At 42.9% G+C, this 22,734-nt stretch overlaps 1 protein-coding gene across 1 annotated transcript; it reads right to left on the bottom strand.

Annotated features, from left to right (window-relative positions):
- Positions 1–411: 411 nt before the first annotated feature.
- Positions 412–22,338, bottom strand: LOC133544536 (vesicular inhibitory amino acid transporter-like). Its single transcript, XM_061889979.1, has 2 exons — positions 21,644–22,338; positions 412–3,451 (listed from the first exon to the last, which is right to left on the bottom strand). Exons 1-2 carry the CDS (start codon positions 22,013–22,015, stop codon positions 2,264–2,266), a joined length of 1,560 nt encoding a protein of 519 aa, XP_061745963.1. The 5' UTR covers positions 22,016–22,338; the 3' UTR covers positions 412–2,263.
- Between the last annotated feature and the right edge of the window lie 396 nt (positions 22,339–22,734).

The raw sequence follows: 22,734 nt of genomic DNA on the forward strand, positions 1-22,734 counted from the left end.
ACAAAGATCCTTTATACGTTAAAATAAACACTAAACAAAGATCCTTTATACGTTAAAATAAACACTAAACAAAGATCCTTAATACCTTAAAATAAACACTAATCAAAGATCCTTTATACAAGAGTGTTTTGCAGTTTTCAGAGATCTGCTGTTAAAAACACTAATCAAAGATCCTTTGTACGTTAAAACACTACTCCAAGATCCTTTATACAAGAGGAGTGCTTTGCAGTTTTCAAGGATCAACTCTTCAAAGCTCCTCTATTTGACAAAGAGGTTCCACTTGTTTCGTAGGAGCTGCTGTTAAAATGGCTGATCAAAGATCCTGTACATGCGAGAGACTGCATTGGAGAGAGTGTCTTTGTCACGTTTCATATTGGACTTTTATTGCATGACACGTTTCCACAGCGTTTCCACAGGGAGAAAACATCACTTTTCAAAGGTTTGAGATCCACTTCAGTCACGAGCACGCAGACAAACAAAGCAGCAACCACCTTTCATCAGAATAACAATAATAACAAGAAGTAATGAACTCTGTATGCGTTGTCAATGTCAACCACTCTTACTGTACTTACTGTACTCGTCTCTCACCTCACTTCATGCTGACTCGGCACTTTGCACTCTGCTCTTACAACATGTGCCCTTCATACGACGTGACCATGGACTTTCTCATGCACGCCTGAGCATTGTTGTACCTGTCATGTGACATGAACCAGGAAGCAATAACTCTTCTTCACAAATGCTTTCCAAAACATCACTTTTGTAACACAACTCTTTCTGACTTTTAGCACAGCAACTTCACACATTTTAGGTTACAAACTCCACCCAAATGGACCCAACTGGACTCAACTGGAACCCACTGAAAGTAACTGAACTCAACTGGAACCAACTGGATCGAACTGGAGCCAACTGGAGCCTATTAGACTCAACTGGAACCCCCCTGACCCAACTGGAACTCACTTGACCCAACTAGACTCAACTGGATCTAACTAGACTCAACTGGACCCAACTTGACTCAACTGGATACAACTGGACCCAAGTGGAACCAACTGGACCCATTTGGAACCCAGTTGACTCAACTGAACCCAAATGAAGCCCACTTGAATCAACTGGACCCAAATGAACCCAACTTGACCAAACCAACTAAACTCAACTGGAACCAACTGGACCCAATTAGACCCAACTTGAACCCACTTGACCAAACTAGATTCAACTGGATCTAACTAAACCCAACTGGAACCAACTGGGCCAAAAAAGACTCAACTGGAACCAACTGGATACAACTGCACCCAAATGGAACCCACTGGACCCAATTGGAACCCATTTGAATCAACAAGATTCAAATGAACCGAACTAGGATCAACTGGAACCAACTCAACTCAACTGGAACCAACAGGACCCAATTAGACCCAACTTGAACCCACTTGACCCAACTAGATTCAACTGGATCTGACTAAACCCAACTGGAACCAACTGGGCCCAACAAGACTCAACTGGAACCAACTGGATACAACTGCACCCAAATGGAACCCACTGGACCCAATTGGAACCCATTTGAATCAACTGGACTCAAAGGGACCCAACTGGACTCAAATGGACCACTTGGTAGAAATACAATTCCAAACATAAACAAGAAATATTTTTTTGTGTCCAGGACCAGAATGCGACCATGGTGGAACTTTAAAAACCCTTCCCTCTTGCAACAAACTTGTTATAATTGTTGGGCCTGTTGAGGGTAATGGTTTGATTCCCGAGGGTAGCGGTCCAATTCCCAAGGGTAGCGGTCCGATTTCCGAGGGTAGCTGTTTGTTTTCCGAGGGTAGTGGCCCGATTCCTGAGGGTAGTGGCCCGATTCCCAGTCAGGGTTTCATCAGGAAATGCTAGCCAAAATTGACAAAACAATTTTAAATGTTGTTTAAGAAGGTGGTCGCATTTGGACCCTGGAACTGGAACAGATGGTTTAGGTTTTGTTTATGTGTGGGCAGACTGTAGATCCTACTGTACTGTTGTGTACATATGAGTAGCGGCTCAGGTAAATGACAAGAAATGACAGGGGGTTGCAGGTAAGTGACAGGAGGTTGCAAGTGAGCAGTTGAGGCCCGCAGTCCAAAGAGGAAGACATAAAGACAGGACTGGAGTTCAGGCGTCCAAAATGAGTTGTAGAGTTTCTGATTGTACGTCACGACCAAAGGCAAAATAAAAAGATTGACACAACATGGTTTTCTTCCTCCCCAGCAGGGGAAGGTGGAAAAAGGGGACGGCGCCGTCAGTCCTGGATGTTGTACCTGAAGGCTTCTATGAGGCCCTCGATGGAGTGGATGAGACCCGACACGGCGCAGATGCCGCCGATGACAAAGATGGCGACGTCGAAGAAGACGTGGTGCCACAGCAGGTTCCTCCACTGCAGCTTGAGGTGGAAGAGGCTGGGCAGGAGGAAGCAGAGGCCGGCGCCCGTCAGGCTGCCCGTCAGGCCCATGAGCAGGGCGAAGTGCGGCACGAAGACGGCCATGAGCAGCGTGAACACCACCAGGGCCACGCGCAGGCCGAGACCCCAGGACTTGAGCTGACCTCCCGGCCCGTAGCAGTCGGGGAACAAGGCTCGCCCGCCGTCCTGGAACAGCGACTTCTCCAGGACCTCCACGGCAGCGAAGAAAGGCAGCGGGTAGGAGAGCAGCGCCTTGGCCACCAGGAAGATGTTGACCACGGCGCGGATGGCGGAGGGCAGGTTATCCGTGATTACTTCTTTGGTGGCGTCGGCCCACGTCAGGTAGGCCACCAGGGCGAAGAGGCCCTTGAGGACGCAGGCGGCGATGTGAGTCCACTCCATCATGCAGTGGAACTCTGCGGGCCGCTGCATGTTGCCCTCCAGCGATGGCAGGAAGATCTGAGACGTGTAGCTGAAGACGATGATGCCGATGGAGATGGGGAACTTCTTCACGTCGATGTAGAACTTCACCTTCTCCCAGGCCCACTCGCGGGCGCGCGACAGGCAGTAGGCGATGACCAGCACGTTGATGATCACGTGCGCCACCGTGCACAGCAGGCTGAACTTGGACACGGCCTTCAGGTTCTTCAGGAAGGCGCAAGGCAGGAGCGCCGCCGTGGCCACCACCGACCAGGCCTTCTGCGAGACGGGCAGGCCGGGGAAGCTGTTGTACATCAGGTTGCCGCTCACCACCACGTACAGGATGCACGTCATCACCAGCTCGATGATCTGCGCCACGTTGACCACGTGGCCGCCCAGCGCCGGGAAGCGCGGGGCACAGCAGGCGTTGGCCACATCCACGTAGGAGTCACGCACGCGCACCAGCACGCCGTCCTCGTTCTCCTCGTACAGGCAGGCGATGAGGATCTTGCCCGTGTAGCAGCACACCACCGCCGCGAAGATGATGAGGAACAGGCCCAGGTAGCCGCCGTGCAAGATGGCGTACGGCAGGCCCAGGACAAACATGCCCTGTGGGGAGAGGAAGTGATGTGTGTTAAACAATATTACAACAAACTTGAGAATAAATGAGCCTACTATCAGTGGTTTTTAAGTGTAAACATGTACACTTAGCTAAAGAGCTAGCATAAAACTAATATAAGAAATGTTAGCATACTTCCAAGATGGCGCCACGTAGCAAAATCCAAAAAGGTTTAGGTTTAAACCTACAGTGCTGATTCTCATCCCAGTTGGCTGTCAACTGATCCAGTGAGAGCTGAAGACCTTGGCCAGATGAAACCATCAGGACCATCATCTGCAAAAAGCAGAGACCTAATCCTGCAGCCACCAAACTACAGTAGATCCCCTCAACGCCTTGACTGTGCCTACAGGTTCTGTCCATAAAAGTTATGAACAGAATGGGTGACAAAGCGCAGCTTTGGCGGAGTCCAACCCTCACTAAAAACTGGTCCGACTTACTGCCGGCAACGCGGACCAAGCTCTGACACTGATCATACAGGGAGCGGACCGCCACAATCAGACAGTCTGATACCCCATACTCTCTGAGCACTCCCCACAGGACTTCTTGAGGTACACGGTCCAATGCCTTCTCCAAGTCCACAAAACACATGTAGACTGCTTGGGCAAACTCCCATGCACCCTCAAGAACCCTGCCCAGAGTATAGAGCTGGTGCACCGTTCCACAACCAGGACGAAAACCACACTGTTCCTCCTGAATCCAAGGTCTGACTATCCGGCACAGTCTCCTCTCCAGTACACCTGAATAGAACTTACCGGGAAGGCTGAGGAGTGCTATCCCACGATAGTTGGAACACACCCTGCGGTTCCCCTTCTTAAAGAGAGGGACCACCACCCCAGTCTGCCAATCCAGAGGGTACCGCCCCCGATGTCTGCAGAGTCTTGCCAACCACGACAACCCAATAGCATCCAGAGTCTTAAGGAACTTTAGATGGATTTCAACCAACCCAGGGGCCCGACCACCGAGGAGCTTCTTAACTAACACGGCAACCATCCATCTTCCTCTACTTATCCAAGGTCAGGTGGTGGGGGAAGCAGCTTAAGCAGGGAACCCCAGACTTCCCTCTCCCCAGCCACTTCGTCCAGCACCTCGGCAACCTCAGCTCGAGAAATAGGAGAGCCCACTACTGAGTCCTCAGGCCCTGCTTCCTTATTGGAAGACGTGTTGAGGTCAGCAGCACGCCATCCCCACCCACCATACACGGTGTTGATAGTGCAAAGCTTCCCCCTAAGGTGGGGAATGGTATTCTAGAATAATGTTGAAACCCACCAGAAATCTTTCTCAATGGCTTCTCCGAACTCCTCCCATGTCCGAGTTTTTGCCACTGCAACCGTCAAAGCCGCACATCGCTTGACCTGTCGGTACTTTTCCACTGCCTCTGGAGTCCCATGAACTAAAAGGACCCAATAGGACTCCTCCTTCAGCACAGCAGCGGGTTCTGGAATTACCACTACACCCCCAACCACCTTGCGGCCACAGCACTAATCGGCTGCCTCGAAAATAGAGGCACGGAACATGGTCCATTCGGACTCAATGTCCGTAACATGTTTGAAGTTCTTTCAGAAGTGGAAATTGCAACTCTCTCTGACAGGAGACTGTGCTAGATTTTCCCAGCAGACCCTCATGTGTTTGGGCCTGCCCGGTCATCCACCCCCACCATCGGAGCCAACTCACCACCATGTGATGATCAGTTGAAAGCTCCGCCCCTCTCTTCACCCGAGTGTCCAAAACATGAGGCTGCAAATCTGAAGACACAACTGCAAAGTCGATCATGGAACTGCGGCCCAGGGTGTCCTGGTGCCAAGTGCACATATGGACACTCTTATGTCTGGACATGGTGTTTGTTGTGGACAATCAGTGACCAGCACAAAAGTCCAACAACAAAACACCACACGGGTTCAGATCCAGGCGGCCGTTCCTCCCAATCACGCCTCTCCAGGTCTCACTGTCATTGCCAAAAGGAGCCTTAAAGTCCACTAGTACAACGAGGGAATCACCTGAGCTAGCATCTCCAGTACTCCCTCCAGGGAGTCCAACAAGTGTGGATTCTCTGAATTGCCGTTTGGTGCAAAAGCCCAAAAAACAGTCAGGACCTATATCTCAGCCACCTGAAGGCGGAGGGAAACTAGCCTCTCGTTTTCTGGGTTAAACTCCAACGTACAGGTTTTGAGCCGGTGGGCAACAAGAATTGCCACCCCAGGCCATAGCCTCTCACTGCAAGTGCCTGAGTGGAAGAGAGTCCAGACCCTCTTGAGAAGACAGGTTCCAGAGTCCTTGCTGTTTGTCGAAGTGAGTCCGACTAGATCCAGCCAGGACGCCGACACCTCACACATCAGCTCGGGCGCCTTCTCATATTTTAGCCTGCACACATTTTCAATGTCTGGACTACAGGCAGGCCAGTCTAGTACCCGCACTCTTTTACTATGAAGTCACGCTGTTGTAACACCTGGCTTGGCATTGTCTTGCTGAAATAAGCAGGGGCGTCCATGTTAACGTTGCTTGGATAGCAACATGGTATGTTGGTATTGCTTTCGGTCCCCTAGAGGGGGGGGTTGCCCACATCTGAGGTCCTCTCCAAGGTTTCTCATAGTCAGCATTGTCACTGGCGTCCCACTGGATGTGAATTCTCCCTGCCCACTGGGTGTGAGTTTTCCTTGCCCTTTTGCGGGTACTTCCGAGAATGTTGTAGTCTTAATGATTTGTGCAGTCCTTTGAGACATTTGTGATTTGGGGCTATATAAATAAACATTCATTGATTGATTGATGTTGTTCCAAAACCTGTATGTACCTTTCAGCATTAATGGTGCCTTCACAGATGTGTAAGTTACCCATGCCTTGGCCACGAATGCACCCCCATACCATCACACATGCTGGCTAGAACACTTTCACCCTACAACAATCACTAATACACCCCCATACCATCACACATGCTGACTAGAACACTTTCACCCTACAACAACCACTAATACACCCCCATACCATCACACATGCTGACTAGAACACTTTCACCCTACAACAACCACTAATACACCCCCATACCATCACACATGCTGACTACAACACTTTCACCCTACAACAATCACTAATACACCCCCATACCATCACACATGCTGACTACAACACTTTCACCCTACAACAATCACTAATACACCCCCATACCATCACACATGCTGACTACAACACTTTCACCCTACAACAATCACTAATACACCACCATACCATCACACATGCTGACTACAACACTTTCACCCTACAACAATCACTAATACACCCCCATACCATCACACATGCTGACTACAACACTTTCACCCTACAACAATCACTAATACACCCCCATACCATCACACATGCTGACTACCACACTTTCACCCTACAACAATCACTAATACACCCCCATACCATCACACATGCTGACTACAACACTTTCACCCTACAACGATTACTAATACACCCCCATACCATCACACATGCTGCCTAGAACACTTTCACCCTACAACAATCACTAATACACCCCCATACCATCACACATGCTGACTACAACACTTTCACCCTACAACAATCACTAATACACCCCCATACCATCACACATGCTGACTACAACACTTTCACCCTACAACAATCACTAATACACCCCCATACCATCACACATGCTGCCTAGAACACTTTCACCCTACAACAATCACTAATACACCCCCATACCATCACACATGCTGACTACAACACTTTCACCCTACAACAATCACTAATACACCCCCATACCATCACACATGCTGACTACAACACTTTCACCCTACAACAATCACTAATACACCCCCATACCATCACACATGCTGCCTAGAACACTTTCACCCTACAACAATCACTAATACACCCCCATACCATCACACATGCTGACTACCACACTTTCACCCTACAACAATCACTAATACACCCCCATACCATCACACATGCTGACTACCACACTTTCACCCTACAACAATCACTAATACACCCCCATACCATCACACATGCTGACTACAACACTTTCACCCTACAACAATCACTAATACACCCCCATACCATCACACATGCTGACTACAACACTTTCACCCTACAACAATCACTAATACACCCCCATACCATCACACATGCTGACTACAACACTTTCACCCTACAACAATCACTAATACACCCCCATACCATCACACATGCTGACTACAACACTTTCACCCTACAACAATCACTAATACACCCCCATACCATCACACATGCTGACTACCACACTTTCACCCTACAACAATCACTAATACACCCCCATACCATCACACATGCTGACTACCACACTTTCACCCTACAACAATCACTAATACACCCCCATACCATCACACATGCTGACTACAACACTTTCACCCTACAACAATCACTAATACACCCCCATACCATCACACATGCTGACTACAACACTTTCACCCTACAACAATCACTAATACACCCCCATACCATCACACATGCTGACTACAACACTTTCACCCTACAACAATCACTAATACACCCCCATACCATCACACATGCTGACTACAACACTTTCACCCTACAACAATCACTAATACACCCCCATACCATCACACATGCTGACTACCACACTTTCACCCTACAACAATCACTAATACACCCCCATACCATCACACATGCTGACTACCACACTTTCACCCTACAACAATCACTAATACACCCCCATACCATCACACATGCTGACTACAACACTTTCACCCTACAACAATCACTAATACACCCCCATACCATCACACATGCTGACTACAACACTTTCACCCTACAACAATCACTAATACACCCCCATACCATCACACATGCTGACTACAACACTTTCACCCTAGAACAGTCCCCATGATTCTTTTCCTCTTTGGTCCACAGTTTCCAAAAACTATTAGAAATGTGGACTCGTCAGACCACTGAACACTTTTCCGCTCTGCATCAGTCCATCTTAGATGAGCCCATGTGGTGATATCCTTTACACAGTGATGTGGCTTTTTGATGCCTGAGGGATCCAAGGTGTGTAATATCATGACTTACATGCAGTGATTTCTCCACATTCTCTCAACCTTTTGATGACATTACAGAGTGTAGATGCTGACATCCCTAAATGCTTTGTTGTTCTTAAACAATTTGCTCAGGCATTTGTTGACAAAGTGGTGACCTCACCCCGTCCTTGTTTGTGAATGAGTGAGCATTTCATGGAAGCTGCTTTTATAGCCTCTTTTAGACTCCCACTATTATGTTAGATCCACTATGGACTGGACTCTCACTATTATGTTAGATCCACTATGGACTGGACTCTCACTACTATGTTAGATCCACTATGGACTGGACTCTCACACTATTATGTTAGATCCACTATGGACTGGACTCTCACTATTATGTTAGATCCACTATGGACTGGACTCTCACTATTATGTTAGATCCACTATGGACTGGACTCTCACTATTATGTTAGATCCACTATGGACTGGACTCTCACACTATTATGTTAGATCCACTATGGACTGGACTCTCACTATTATGTTAGATCCACTATGGACTGGACTCTCACTATTATGTTAGATCCACTATGGACTGGACTCTCACTATTATGTTAGATCCACTATGGACTGGACTCTCACTATTATGTTAGATCCACTATGGACTGGACTCTCACTATTATGTTAGATCCACTATGGACTGGACTTTCACTATTATGTTAGATCCACTATGGACTGGACTCTCACTATTATGTTAGATCCACTATGGACTGGACTCTCACTATTATGTTAGATCCACTATGGACTGGACTCTCACACTATTATGTTAGATCCACTATGGACTGGACTCTCACTATTATGTTAGATCCACTATGGACTGGACTCTCACTATTATGTTTGATCCACTATGGACTGGACTCTCACTATTATGTTTGATCCACTATGGACTGGACTCTCACTATTATGTTTGATCCACTATGGACTGGACTCTCACTATTATGTTAGATCCACTATGGACTGGACTCTCACACTATTATGTTAGATCCACTATGGACTGGACTCTCACACTATTATGTTAGATCCACTATGGACTGGACTCTCACACTATTATGTTAGATCCACTATGGACTGGACTCTCACACTATTATGTTAGATCCACTATGGACTGGACTCTCACACTATTATGTTAGATCCACTATGGACTGGACTCTCACACTATTATGTTAGATCCACTATGGACTGGACTCTCACACTATTATGTTAGATCCACTATGGACTGGACTCTCACACTATTATGTTAGATCCACTATGGACTGGACTCTCACTATTAGATCCACTATAGACTGGACTCTCACTATTATGTTAGATCCACTATGGACTGGACTCTCACTATTATGTTAGATCCACTATGGACTGGACTCTCACTATTGTTAGATCCACTATGGACTGGACTCTCACTATTATGTTAGATCCACTATAGACTGGACTCTCACTATTATGTTGGATCCACTATGGACTGGACTCTCAGTATTATGTTGGATCCACTATGGACTGGACTCTCAGTATTATGTTCGGTCCACTATGGACTGGACTCTCACACTATTATGTTAGATCCACTATGGACTGGACTCTCACTATTATGTTAGATCCACTATGGACTGGACTCTCACTATTAGGTTAGATCCACTATGGACTGGACTCTCACTATTATGTTAGATCCACTATGGACTGGACTCTCACTATTATGTTAGATCCACTATGGACTGGACTCTCACACTATTATGTTAGATCCACTATGGACTGGACTCTCACTATTATGTTAGATCCACTATGGACTGGACTCTCACACTATTATGTTAGATCCACTATGGACTGGACTCTCACACTATTATGTTAGATCCACTATGGACTGGACTCTCACACTATTATGTTAGATCCACTATGGACTGGACTCTCACTATTATGTTAGATCCACTATGGACTGGACTCTCACTATTATGTTAGATCCACTATGGACTGGACTCTCACTATTATGTTAGATCCACTATGGACTGGACTCTCACTATTATGTTAGATCCACTATGGACTGGACTCTCACACTATTATGTTAGATCCACTATGGACTGGACTCTCACTATTATGTTAGATCCACTATGGACTGGACTCTCACTATTATGTTAGATCCACTATGGACTGGACTCTCACTATTATGTTAGATCCACTATGGACTGGACTCTCACTATCATGTTAGATCCACTATGGACTGGACTCTCACTATTATGTTAGATCCACTATGGACTGGACTTTCACTATTATGTTAGATCCACTATAGACTGGACTCTCACTATTATGTTAGATCCACTATGGACTGGACTCTCACTATTATGTTAGATCCACTATGGACTGGACTCTCACTATTATGTTAGATCCACTATGGACTGGACTCTCACACTATTATGTTAGATCCACTATGGACTGGACTCTCACTATTATGTTAGATCCACTATGGACTGGACTCTCACTATTATGTTTGATCCACTATGGACTGGACTCTCACTATTATGTTAGATCCACTATGGACTGGACTCTCACTATTATGTTAGATCCACTATGGACTGGACTCTCACTATTATGTTAGATCCACTATGGACTGGACTCTCACACTATTATGTTAGATCCACTATGGACTGGACTCTCACACTATTATGTTAGATCCACTATGGACTGGACTCTCACACTATTATGTTAGATCCACTATGGACTGGACTCTCACACTATTATGTTAGATCCACTATGGACTGGACTCTCACACTATTATGTTAGATCCACTATGGACTGGACTCTCACACTATTATGTTAGATCCACTATGGACTGGACTCTCACTATTAGATCCACTATAGACTGGACTCTCACTATTATGTTAGATCCACTATAGACTGGACTCTCACTATTATGTTAGATCCACTATGGACTGGACTCTCACTATTGTTAGATCCACTATGGACTGGACTCTCACTATTATGTTAGATCCACTATGGACTGGACTCTCACTATTAGATCCACTATAGACTGGACTCTCACTATTATGTTGGATCCACTATGGACTGGACTCTCAGTATTATGTTAGATCCACTATGGACTGGACTCTCACTATTATGTTAGATCCACTATGGACTGGACTCTCACTATTAGGTTAGATCCACTATGGACTGGACTCTCACTATTATGTTAGATCCACTATGGACTGGACTCTCACTATTATGTTAGATCTACTATGGACTGGACTCTCACTATTATGTTAGATCCACTATGGACTGGACTCTCTCACTATTATGTTAGATCTACTACGGACTGGACTCTCACACTATTATGTTAGATCCACTATGGACTGGACTTCCATAATATTATGTTAGATCCACTATGGACTGGACTCTCACTATTATGTTAGATCCACTATGGACTGGACTCTCACTATTATGTTAGATCCACTATGGACTGGACTCTCACTATTATGTTAGATCCACTATGGACTGGACTCTCACACTATTATGTTAGATCTACTATGGACTGGACTCTCACACTATTATGTTAGATCCACTATGGACTGGACTCTCACTATTATGTTAGATCCACTATGGACTGGACTCTCACTATTATGTTAGATCCACTATGGACTGGACTCTCACTATTATGTTAGATCCACTATGGACTGGACTCTCACTATTATGTTAGATCCACTATGGACTGGACTCTCACTATTATGTTGGATCCACTATGGACTGGACTCTCACTATTATGTTAGATCCACTATGTACTGGACTCTCACACTATTATGTTAGATCCACTATGGACTGGACTCTCACTATTATGTTAGATCCACTATGGACTGGACTCTCACTATTATGTTAGATCCACTATGGACTGGACTCTCACACTATTATGTTAGATCCACTATGGACTGGACTCTCACTATTATGTTAGATCCACTATGGACTGGACTCTCACACTATTATGTTAGATCCACTATGGACTGGACTCTCACACTATTATGTTAGATCCACTATGGACTGGACTCACACTATTATGTTAGATCCACTATGGACTGGACTCTCACTATTATGTTAGATCCACTATGGACTGGACTCTCACTATTATGTTAGATCCACTATGGACTGGACTCTCACACTATTATGTTAGATCCACTATGGACTGGACTCTCACACTATTATGTTAGATCCACTATGGACTGGACTCACACTATTATGTTAGATCCACTATGGACTGGACTCTCACTATTATGTTAGATCCACTATGGACTGGACTCACACTATTATGTTAGATCCACTATGGACTGGACTCACACTATTATGTTAGATCCACTATGGACTGGACTCTCACTATTATGTTAGATCCACTATGGACTGGACTCTCACTATTATGTTAGATCCACTATGGACTGGACTCTCACACTATTATGTTAGATCCACTATGGACTGGACTCACACTATTATGTTAGATCCACTATGGACTGGACTCTCACACTATTATGTTAGATCCACTATGGACTGGACTCTCACTATTATGTTAGATCCACTATGGACTGGACTCTCACACTATTATGTTAGATCCACTATGGACTGGACTCTCACACTATTATGTTGGATCCACTATGGACTGGACTCTCACTATTATGTTAGATCCACTATGGACTGGACTCTCACTATTATGTTAGATCCACTATGGACTGGACTCTCACTATTATGTTAGATCCACTATAGACTGGACTCTCACTATTATGTTGGATCCACTATGGACTGGACTCTCACTATTATGTTAGATCCACTATGGACTGGACTCTCACACTATTATGTTAGATCCACTATGGACTGGACTCTCACTATTATGTTAGATCCACTATGGACTGGACTATCACACTATTATGTTAGATCCACTATGGACTGGACTCTCACTATTATGTTAGATCCACTATGGACTGGACTCTCACACTATTATGTTAGATCCACTATGGACTGGACTCTCACTATTATGTTAGATCCACTATGGACTGGACTCTCACTATTATGTTAGATCCCCTATGGACTGGACTCTCACTATTATGTTAGATCCACTATGGACTGGACTCTCACTATTATGTTAGATCCACTATGGACTGGACTCTCACTATTATGTTAGATCCACTATAGACTGGACTCTCACTATTATGTTGGATCCACTATGGACTGGACTCTCACTATTATGTTAGATCCACTATGGACTGGACTCTCACACTATTATGTTAGATCCACTATGGACTGGACTCTCACTATTATGTTAGATCCACTATGGACTGGACTCTCACTATTATGTTAGATCCACTATGGACTGGACTCTCACACTATTATGTTAGATCCACTATGGACTGGACTCTCACTATTATGTTAGATCCACTATGGACTGGACTCTCACTATTATGTTAGATCCACTATGGACTGGACTCTCACTATTATGTTAGATCCACTATGGACTGGACTCTCACTATTATGTTAGATCCACTATGGACTGGACTCTCACTATTATGTTAGATCCACTATGGACTGGACTCTCACTATTATGTTAGATCCACTATGGACTGGACTCTCACTATTATGTTAGATCCACTATGGACTGGACTCTCACTATTATGTTAGATCCACTATGGACTGGACTCTCACTATTATGTTAGATCCACTATGGACTGGACTCTCACTATTATGTTAGATCCACTATGGACTGGACTCTCACTATTATGTTAGATCCACTATGGACTGGACTCTCACACTATTATGTTAGATCCACTATGGACTGGACTCTCACTATTATGTTAGATCCACTATGGACTGGACTCTCACTATTATGTTAGATCCACTATGGACTGGACTCTCACTATTATATTAGATCCACTATGGACTGGACTCTCACTATTATGTTAGATCCACTATGGACTGGACTCTCACACTATTATGTTAGATCCACTATGGACTGGACTCTCACACTATTATGTTAGATCCACTATGGACTGGACTCTCACTATTATGTTAGATCCACTATGGACTGGACTCTCACTATTATGTTAGATCCACTATGGACTGGACTCTCACACTATTATGTTAGATCCACTATGGACTGGACTCTCACTATTATGTTAGATCCACTAAGGACTGGACTCTCACTATTATGTTAGATCCACTATGGACTGGACTCTCACACTATTATGTTAGATCCACTATGGACTGGACTCTCACACTATTATGTTAGATCCACTATGGACTGGACTCTCACTATTATGTTAGATCCACTATGGACTGGACTCTCACTATTATGTTAGATCCACTATGGACTGGACTCTCACACTATTATGTTAGATCCACTATGGACTGGACTCTCACACTATTATGTTAGATCCACTATGGACTGGACTCTCACTATTATGTTAGATCCACTAAGGACTGGACTCTCACTATTATGTTAGATCCACTATGGACTGGACTCTCACTATTATGTTAGATCCACTATGGACTGGACTCTCACACTATTATGTTAGATCCACTATGGACTGGACTCTCACTATTATGTTAGATCCACTATGGACTGGACTCTCACACTATTATGTTAGATCCACTATGGACTGGACTCTCACACTATTATGTTAGATCCACTATGGACTGGACTCTCACACTATTATGTTAGATCCACTATGGACTGGACTCTCACACTATTATGTTAGATCCACTATGGACTGGACTCTCACACTATTATGTTAGATCCACTATGGACTGGACTCTCACACTATTATGTTAGATCCACTATGGACTGGACTCTCACTATTAGATCCACTATAGACTGGACTCTCACTATTATGTTAGATCCACTATAGACTGGACTCTCACTATTATGTTAGATCCACTATGGACTGGACTCTCACTATTGTTAGATCCACTATGGACTGGACTCTCACTATTATGTTAGATCCACTATGGACTGGACTCTCACTATTAGATCCACTATAGACTGGACTCTCACTATTATGTTGGATCCACTATGGACTGGACTCTCAGTATTATGTTAGATCCACTATGGACTGGACTCTCACTATTATGTTAGATCCACTATGGACTGGACTCTCACTATTAGGTTAGATCCACTATGGACTGGACTCTCACTATTATGTTAGATCCACTATGGACTGGACTCTCACTATTATGTTAGATCTACTATGGACTGGACTCTCACTATTATGTTAGATCCACTATGGACTGGACTCTCTCACTATTATGTTAGATCTACTACGGACTGGACTCTCACACTATTATGTTAGATCCACTATGGACTGGACTTCCATAATATTATGTTAGATCCACTATGGACTGGACTCTCACTATTATGTTAGATCCACTATGGACTGGACTCTCACTATTATGTTAGATCCACTATGGACTGGACTCTCACTATTATGTTAGATCCACTATGGACTGGACTCTCACACTATTATGTTAGATCTACTATGGACTGGACTCTCACACTATTATGTTAGATCCACTATGGACTGGACTCTCACTATTATGTTAGATCCACTATGGACTGGACTCTCACTATTATGTTAGATCCACTATGGACTGGACTCTCACTATTATGTTAGATCCACTATGGACTGGACTCTCACTATTATGTTAGATCCACTATGGACTGGACTCTCACTATTATGTTAGATCCACTATAGACTGGACTCTCACTATTATGTTGGATCCACTATGGACTGGACTCTCACTATTATGTTAGATCCACTATGTACTGGACTCTCACACTATTATGTTAGATCCACTATGGACTGGACTCTCACTATTATGTTAGATCCACTATGGACTGGACTCTCACTATTATGTTAGATCCACTATGGACTGGACTCTCACACTATTATGTTAGATCCACTATGGACTGGACTCTCACTATTATGTTAGATCCACTATGGACTGGACTCTCACACTATTATGTTAGATCCACTATGGACTGGACTCTCACACTATTATGTTAGATCCACTATGGACTGGACTCACACTATTATGTTAGATCCACTATGGACTGGACTCTCACTATTATGTTAGATCCACTATGGACTGGACTCTCACTATTATGTTAGATCCACTATGGACTGGACTCTCACACTATTATGTTAGATCCACTATGGACTGGACTCTCACACTATTATGTTAGATCCACTATGGACTGGACTCACACTATTATGTTAGATCCACTATGGACTGGACTCTCACTATTATGTTAGATCCACTATGGACTGGACTCACACTATTATGTTAGATCCACTATGGACTGGACTCACACTATTATGTTAGATCCACTATGGACTGGACTCTCACTATTATGTTAGATCCACTATGGACTGGACTCTCACTATTATGTTAGATCCACTATGGACTGGACTCTCACACTATTATGTTAGATCCACTATGGACTGGACTCACACTATTATGTTAGATCCACTATGGACTGGACTCTCACACTATTATGTTAGATCCACTATGGACTGGACTCTCACTATTATGTTAGATCCACTATGGACTGGACTCTCACACTATTATGTTAGATCCACTATGGACTGGACTCTCACACTATTATGTTGGATCCACTATGGACTGGACTCTCACTATTATGTTAGATCCACTATGGACTGGACTCTCACTATTATGTTAGATCCACTATGGACTGGACTCTCACTATTATGTTAGATCCACTATAGACTGGACTCTCACTATTATGTTGGATCCACTATGGACTGGACTCTCACTATTATGTTAGATCCACTATGGACTGGACTCTCACACTATTATGTTAGATCCACTATGGACTGGACTCTCACTATTATGTTAGATCCACTATGGACTGGACTATCACACTATTATGTTAGATCCACTATGGACTGGACTCTCACTATTATGTTAGATCCACTATGGACTGGACTCTCACACTATTATGTTAGATCCACTATGGACTGGACTCTCACTATTATGTTAGATCCACTATGGACTGGACTCTCACTATTATGTTAGATCCCCTATGGACTGGACTCTCACTATTATGTTAGATCCACTATGGACTGGACTCTCACTATTATGTTAGATCCACTATAGACTGGACTCTCACTATTATGTTGGATCCACTATGGACTGGACTCTCACTATTATGTTAGATCCACTATGGACTGGACTCTCACACTATTATGTTAGATCCACTATGGACTGGACTCTCACTATTATGTTAGATCCACTATGGACTGGACTCTCACTATTATGTTAGATCCACTATGGACTGGACTCTCACACTATTATGTTAGATCCACTATGGACTGGACTCTCACTATTATGTTAGATCCACTATGGACTGGACTCTCACTATTATGTTAGATCCACTATGGACTGGACTCTCACTATTATGTTAGATCCACTATGGACTGGACTCTCACTATTATGTTAGATCCACTATGGACTGGACTCTCACTATTATGTTAGATCCACTATGGACTGGACTCTCACTATTATGTTAGATCCACTATGGACTGGACTCTCACTATTATGTTAGATCCACTATGGACTGGACTCTCACTATTATGTTAGATCCACTATGGACTGGACTCTCACTATTATGTTAGATCCACTATGGACTGGACTCTCACTATTATGTTAGATCCACTATGGACTGGACTCTCACTATTATGTTAGATCCACTATGGACTGGACTCTCACTATTATGTTAGATCCACTATGGACTGGACTCTCACACTATTATGTTAGATCCACTATGGACTGGACTCTCACTATTATGTTAGATCCACTATGGACTGGACTCTCACTATTATGTTAGATCCACTATGGACTGGACTCTCACTATTATATTAGATCCACTATGGACTGGACTCTCACTATTATGTTAGATCCACTATGGACTGGACTCTCACACTATTATGTTAGATCCACTATGGACTGGACTCTCACACTATTATGTTAGATCCACTATGGACTGGACTCTCACTATTATGTTAGATCCACTATGGACTGGACTCTCACTATTATGTTAGATCCACTATGGACTGGACTCTCACACTATTATGTTAGATCCACTATGGACTGGACTCTCACTATTATGTTAGATCCACTAAGGACTGGACTCTCACTATTATGTTAGATCCATTATGGACTGGACTCTCACACTATTATGTTAGATCCACTATGGACTGGACTCTCACACTATTATGTTAGATCCACTATGGACTGGACTCTCACTATTATGTTAGATCCACTATGGACTGGACTCTCACTATTATGTTAGATCCACTATGGACTGGACTCTCACACTATTATGTTAGATCCACTATGGACTGGACTCTCACACTATTATGTTAGATCCACTATGGACTGGACTCTCACTATTATGTTAGATCCACTAAGGACTGGACTCTCACTATTATGTTAGATCCACTATGGACTGGACTCTCACTATTATGTTAGATCCACTATGGACTGGACTCTCACACTATTATGTTAGATCCACTATGGACTGGACTCTCACTATTATGTTAGATCCACTAAGGACTGGACTCTCACTATTATGTTAGATCCACTATGGACTGGACTCTCACACTATTATGTTAGATCCACTATGGACTGGACTCTCACTATTATGTTGGATCCACTATGGACTGGACTTCCATAATATTATGTCAGACCCACTCGACGTCCATTGTATCCGGTCTACCCTTTGTCTCCAAGGTTTCTCATAGTCCCACTGGGTTGTGAGTTTTTCCTTGCCCTTATGTGGCCGCTGGACCGAGGATGTTGTTGTGGCTTGTGCAGCCCTTTGAGACACTTGTGATTTAGGGCTACATAAATAAACGATTGATGGATTGATTGGATTGATTGATTGATTGATTGATTGGATTGATTGATTAAATGATTGATTGATTGATTGTGTGATTGATCACCAATCATGGCACCCACCTGTTCCCAATTAGCATGTTCACCTGTGAGATGTTCCGAAAAAGTCTTTGATGAGCATTTCTCAACTTTCTCACTCTTTTTTTGCCACTTGTGCCAGCTTTTTTGAAACATGTTGCAGGCATCAAATTCCAAATGAGCTAATATTTGCAACAAATAGCAAAGTTTGTCAGTGTGAAGATGAAATATCTTGTCTCTACTTTCTATTCAATTGAATAGAAGTTGAAAATCATTTGTTGTATCCCTTTTTTATTTAGCATTTACACAAGGTGACAACTTGACTGCTTTTGTAGTTGAAACAAACAAAATGAAGACATTTGCATGCATGAATGTTAGCTTTAAACATAATTAGCTTGAAGGCTAGCAGAAAGTGTTAGCATGCTAAGGTTAGCAGTGCAGGCCCATTAGAGCTTTAGGAGAATCTGCTTATTAAAATCATGTTTGAAGTGATTTTTATTTACGACATTTAATGAACATAACACAAATTCACATGAAAATCTGGAAAAAAAAAAAATTCAAATATCTTTTATTGCAGTGCCTTTCTGTTTGAGAAGAAGAGTGGGCGCCCCTCCCCCACGCAGCCAACATGCATGAGAGGATTTACATAATTAGTCTTATCACACATTCACACCTTCATGCAGGTCGCCTCGTCATTTATGTCAAATACATCATTGTTTGCATCTTTTTTACATCCATTTATAAAAACACCAAATCGCTCTCATGCTTATCCATTCTTTTACTCAATATAACTATTTTCTATTTCAAATAAAGACAACACACATACATATATATATATATATATATATACATATATATATATATATATATATATACATACATATATATATATATATATATATATATATATATATATATATATATATATATATATGTATGTATGTATGTATGTATGTGTGTATATATATATATATATATATACATATATGTATATATATATATATGTGTATATTTAATATAATGTGTGTATATATGGTATTATTAGATAGTGTTTATTAGAATGATGTCTATATGAGTGCTGCATATTAGTTTTAGTTGCGTAACAAAATCTTCCTTTAAGTCAACTTCAAATTCATCAAAATAAAATTTGACTTGCTTTTGATGCCATAATTCGTTGTGAAATCACACATTTGATTTGTTTATGAATCTTTATTTCGTTATTATCCTCATTTGGTGGTGTTTATATGAACATGATTTGTTTTTGTTTGCATATTGATGTCATTAATTGTAACTTTGTCGCTATGCATATAATTCAATTACATTTTGTGTGCTTATTGTTATAAATGTAACTAGTTCTTTTTATCAATAAAATTCAATTGCAATTTGGTTTCTTGTTTTGAAAAATATAATTCAGTTGTAATTTGTTTTATTGTTTTTATATACATGATTCTATTGTAATTCGTTTTTTAAATAACATTATTTAATTGCATTTCGTTTTAATGTTTTTTTAGAAATATAATTCAATTGTAATTCGTTGTATACAAGGAATTACAATATATTTATGTCTACATAAAAACAATGTTTTTTTTATATTGTAATTCGTTTTTGTTGTTTTTATACAATTATGTCGTGAATGGTTTTATTATTTTTGTATAAACATAATTCAATTGTAATTCGTTTTGTTTTTTGAAATAAGGATTATTCAACTGTAATTTGTTTTATTATTTTTGTATAAACATAATTATATATTAATTCGTTGTATTGTTTCCTAAATAAACATCATTCAATTTATAATTGGTTTTATTGTTTTTTTTATAAACACATAATTCAATTGTAATTCGTTGTATCGTTTTTATATAAACATAAATACAGTAAATCGTTTTGTTTTTATATAAACATAATTCTATTGTCATTCGTTTTATTTTTACATAAACATTTCTATTGTAATTCGTTGTATTGTTTTTAAATAAAGCTCATTCAATTGTACTTTGTTGCATTCTTTATATACAAAGATGATCTTGTATTGTGCTTCATTGTTTTAGACAACAACCGTTCCGTTAGTTTTTGATGAGTGGCGTTAATTGTTCCAAGTGCGCATGCGTGCGAGGGCGCCTGTAATTGCGTCCAAGGTGACTTTGGGCCTCGGCCGCCGTGCACGCGCGCGCATACCTGGATGGCGTTGGTGACGTTCCAGCCGGCCTCCCACGACGTGATCTTGGGCTTGTCCTCGTCCACGGAGCCCGCGCTCTTGAGGGCCCCGGTGGCGTCCCGCTGGTAGCGACTGTCCCCGGCCTCCGGGCCTCCTTCTCCGCCCAGCGGGCCGTAGTCGTCCCCGGCCTGCAGGACGTCCATCTGCACGCCCTGCCGGTAGTCATAGTCCAGGTCGTCGCACTCGGCGAAGCCCAGGCCTTCCTCGTCCGTGGCGGCCTGGAAGCCCAGGCGGGCGAACACGCCGCTGACCTTGGCCTGGGACTTGTTGGACACCGTGTGGGCCGCGTTGGTCAGCTTGTTGGTCAGCTTGTGGCGGATCAGGTGCGCCATCTTCCCGCGATCACACTGGGGGGGTCAAGGGGGGGGTCAGCGAGCCGCGGGACTTTCTGACGATCCTTCTTCTCCTCCAATTAATGTTGGCGGGCCGCGCTGCTCGTGTCCGCGGCGGACGAAGGAATCCTCTCCGCGCCCTCGGACATCTCCGTCCGTCCGTCCGTCCGCGGGAAAACAAACCAAAAAACTCACGTGTGGGAAATCAATCCGAAGATGACCTCGGTGGCATCAGGAGGGGAGAAGAGGGAGGAGGAGGAGGAGGAGGAGAAGAAGATGAAGATGATGATGAGGAGGAGGAGGAGGAATTGGTGTTGCGCGCACTGGGGGAGAGAGAGAGAGAGAGAGAGAGAGGGGGGGGGGGGCAGTCACGACAAATGACGTGTAAAAAACGACACAATTAAAGACAACACTTGACTTCCGGTCTACACGATTTACATATTCATCCGAATATTTACATATCATTAACATCAACTTATTTTTATTGGACTATCATCTCTATATTCACATATTGTTTTATACATATATATGTATATATATATGTATATATATATATATATATATATATATATATATACACACACACACACACACACCCATCCATCCATTTCTACCACTTATTATATTTATATTATTGTTATATATAAATATCCATCCATCCATCCATCCATTCTACCGCTTATTCCCTTTTGGGGTCGCAGGGCCACTGGTGACTATCT

Source organism: Nerophis ophidion, linkage group LG27 (genome assembly GCF_033978795.1).
Source record: "Nerophis ophidion isolate RoL-2023_Sa linkage group LG27, RoL_Noph_v1.0, whole genome shotgun sequence".
NCBI lineage: Eukaryota > Metazoa > Chordata > Actinopteri > Syngnathiformes > Syngnathidae > Nerophis > Nerophis ophidion.

Coding starts and splice junctions, on each gene's coding strand:
- LOC133544536 (XM_061889979.1), bottom strand. CDS start 22,015: ATGGCGCACCTGATCCGCCACAAGCTGACCAACAAGCTGACCAACGCG. Junction 3,452..21,643: donor ACGTCACCAACGCCATCCAG/GTATGCGCGCGC, acceptor CTCTCCCCACAG/GGCATGTTTGTCCTGGGCCT.